General features: G+C 45.7%; 1 protein-coding gene across 1 annotated transcript; it reads left to right on the top strand.

Moving 5' to 3' along the window:
- The first annotated feature begins 380 nt into the window (after positions 1–380).
- On the top strand, positions 381–1,199 carry LOC139837816 (protein MAIN-LIKE 1-like). The gene is made up of 2 exons (XM_071827104.1): positions 381–385; positions 488–1,199. Exons 1-2 carry the CDS (start codon positions 381–383, stop codon positions 1,197–1,199), a joined length of 717 nt encoding a protein of 238 aa, XP_071683205.1.

Raw genomic sequence — 1,199 nt, 5'->3', positions numbered from 1 at the left:
GATCCCCTTCGTTTCATCCATGATTTTCTCGGATTTAATTCAATTTAGACATGGAACCCTAGATATGAAAATCTTAGAAATTGAATCAATGTGCTCATGTATGTGTTGAAATCCATATTCTCATGTATCTATGTGTTGAAACCCTAGATTTGTTGAAACCCTAGACATCAAATTTCAATGAATGTGTATGTGTAGGAAACATAGATATGTATGTATCCATATTTGTGTTACATATGACCATTATTTGTGATGGAATAACTCATATTTGTGATGGAATAACTCATATTTGTTAGGAATGGCTCATAATATGGTGTTTTATCCCTAGATATGAATGTATATGTATGTATATGATGTATGTGTGATGGCTTATATGTATGTATATGATGTATGTGTGATGGCTTGTTTGGATATATATTCTTATCATGTATGTGTTGCTCATATTTGTTAGGAATGGCTCATAATATGGTGTATTTGTGTAAACATGTAGGATGGTGTGGCTCCTAGATCAAGAGTATGACAGGGATCACCGGGCTTTTCAGATGACGGAGAAGGGAAGGGTTCTTCACCCCTTGAAGATTCGTTACCACGGCACAGTCGATCTGGCGTATGACGAGAGGTACACGGAGTTCATCCAGCCTACCGGTCTTCTCCCATTCATCACGCTTGTAAGCCGGGGGGGGCCGAACATGAACGCCGCGGCACTCACCGCCCTTGTCGACCGGTGGAGGCCGGAGACGCACACCTTCCACTTGAGGGCCGGCGAGATGACCCCTACTCTTCAAGATGTTTCCATGATCCTTGGACTTCCTATTCAGGGCGAGCCACTGTGTATGAACACAGCTTCTGATGGGTGGCGCGGACAGATGGAGGACCTTATTGGCATGGCTCCTCCGCCGCCAGAAGATCCAAAGGATAGAGCTCCCGCCGGCGCACCTTTCTCTTGGATCAGGACTCACTTTGGACAATGCCCGGAAGGGGCCGACCGAGAGACTATCATGACATACACCCGAGTGTACTTGTGGTATATGCTTTCGAGGACTCTCTTTGCTGACAGTGGTGGGAAGTTGGCCCATTGGTGTTGGCTCAAGGCGCTTACGGTGTTGGAGCACCCGTGGAGTTGGGGAACAGCGGCACTTGCCTACCTCTACCGGCAGGTGATGATTTGCTATCTGTACTATTCTTCTATAGTAGTGTGCTAG

Source organism: Lolium perenne, chromosome 3, assembly GCF_019359855.2.
Source record: "Lolium perenne isolate Kyuss_39 chromosome 3, Kyuss_2.0, whole genome shotgun sequence".
Taxonomy (NCBI): Eukaryota; Viridiplantae; Streptophyta; class Magnoliopsida; order Poales; family Poaceae; genus Lolium; species Lolium perenne.
This window is presented reverse-complemented; position numbering and strand designations above follow the sequence as displayed.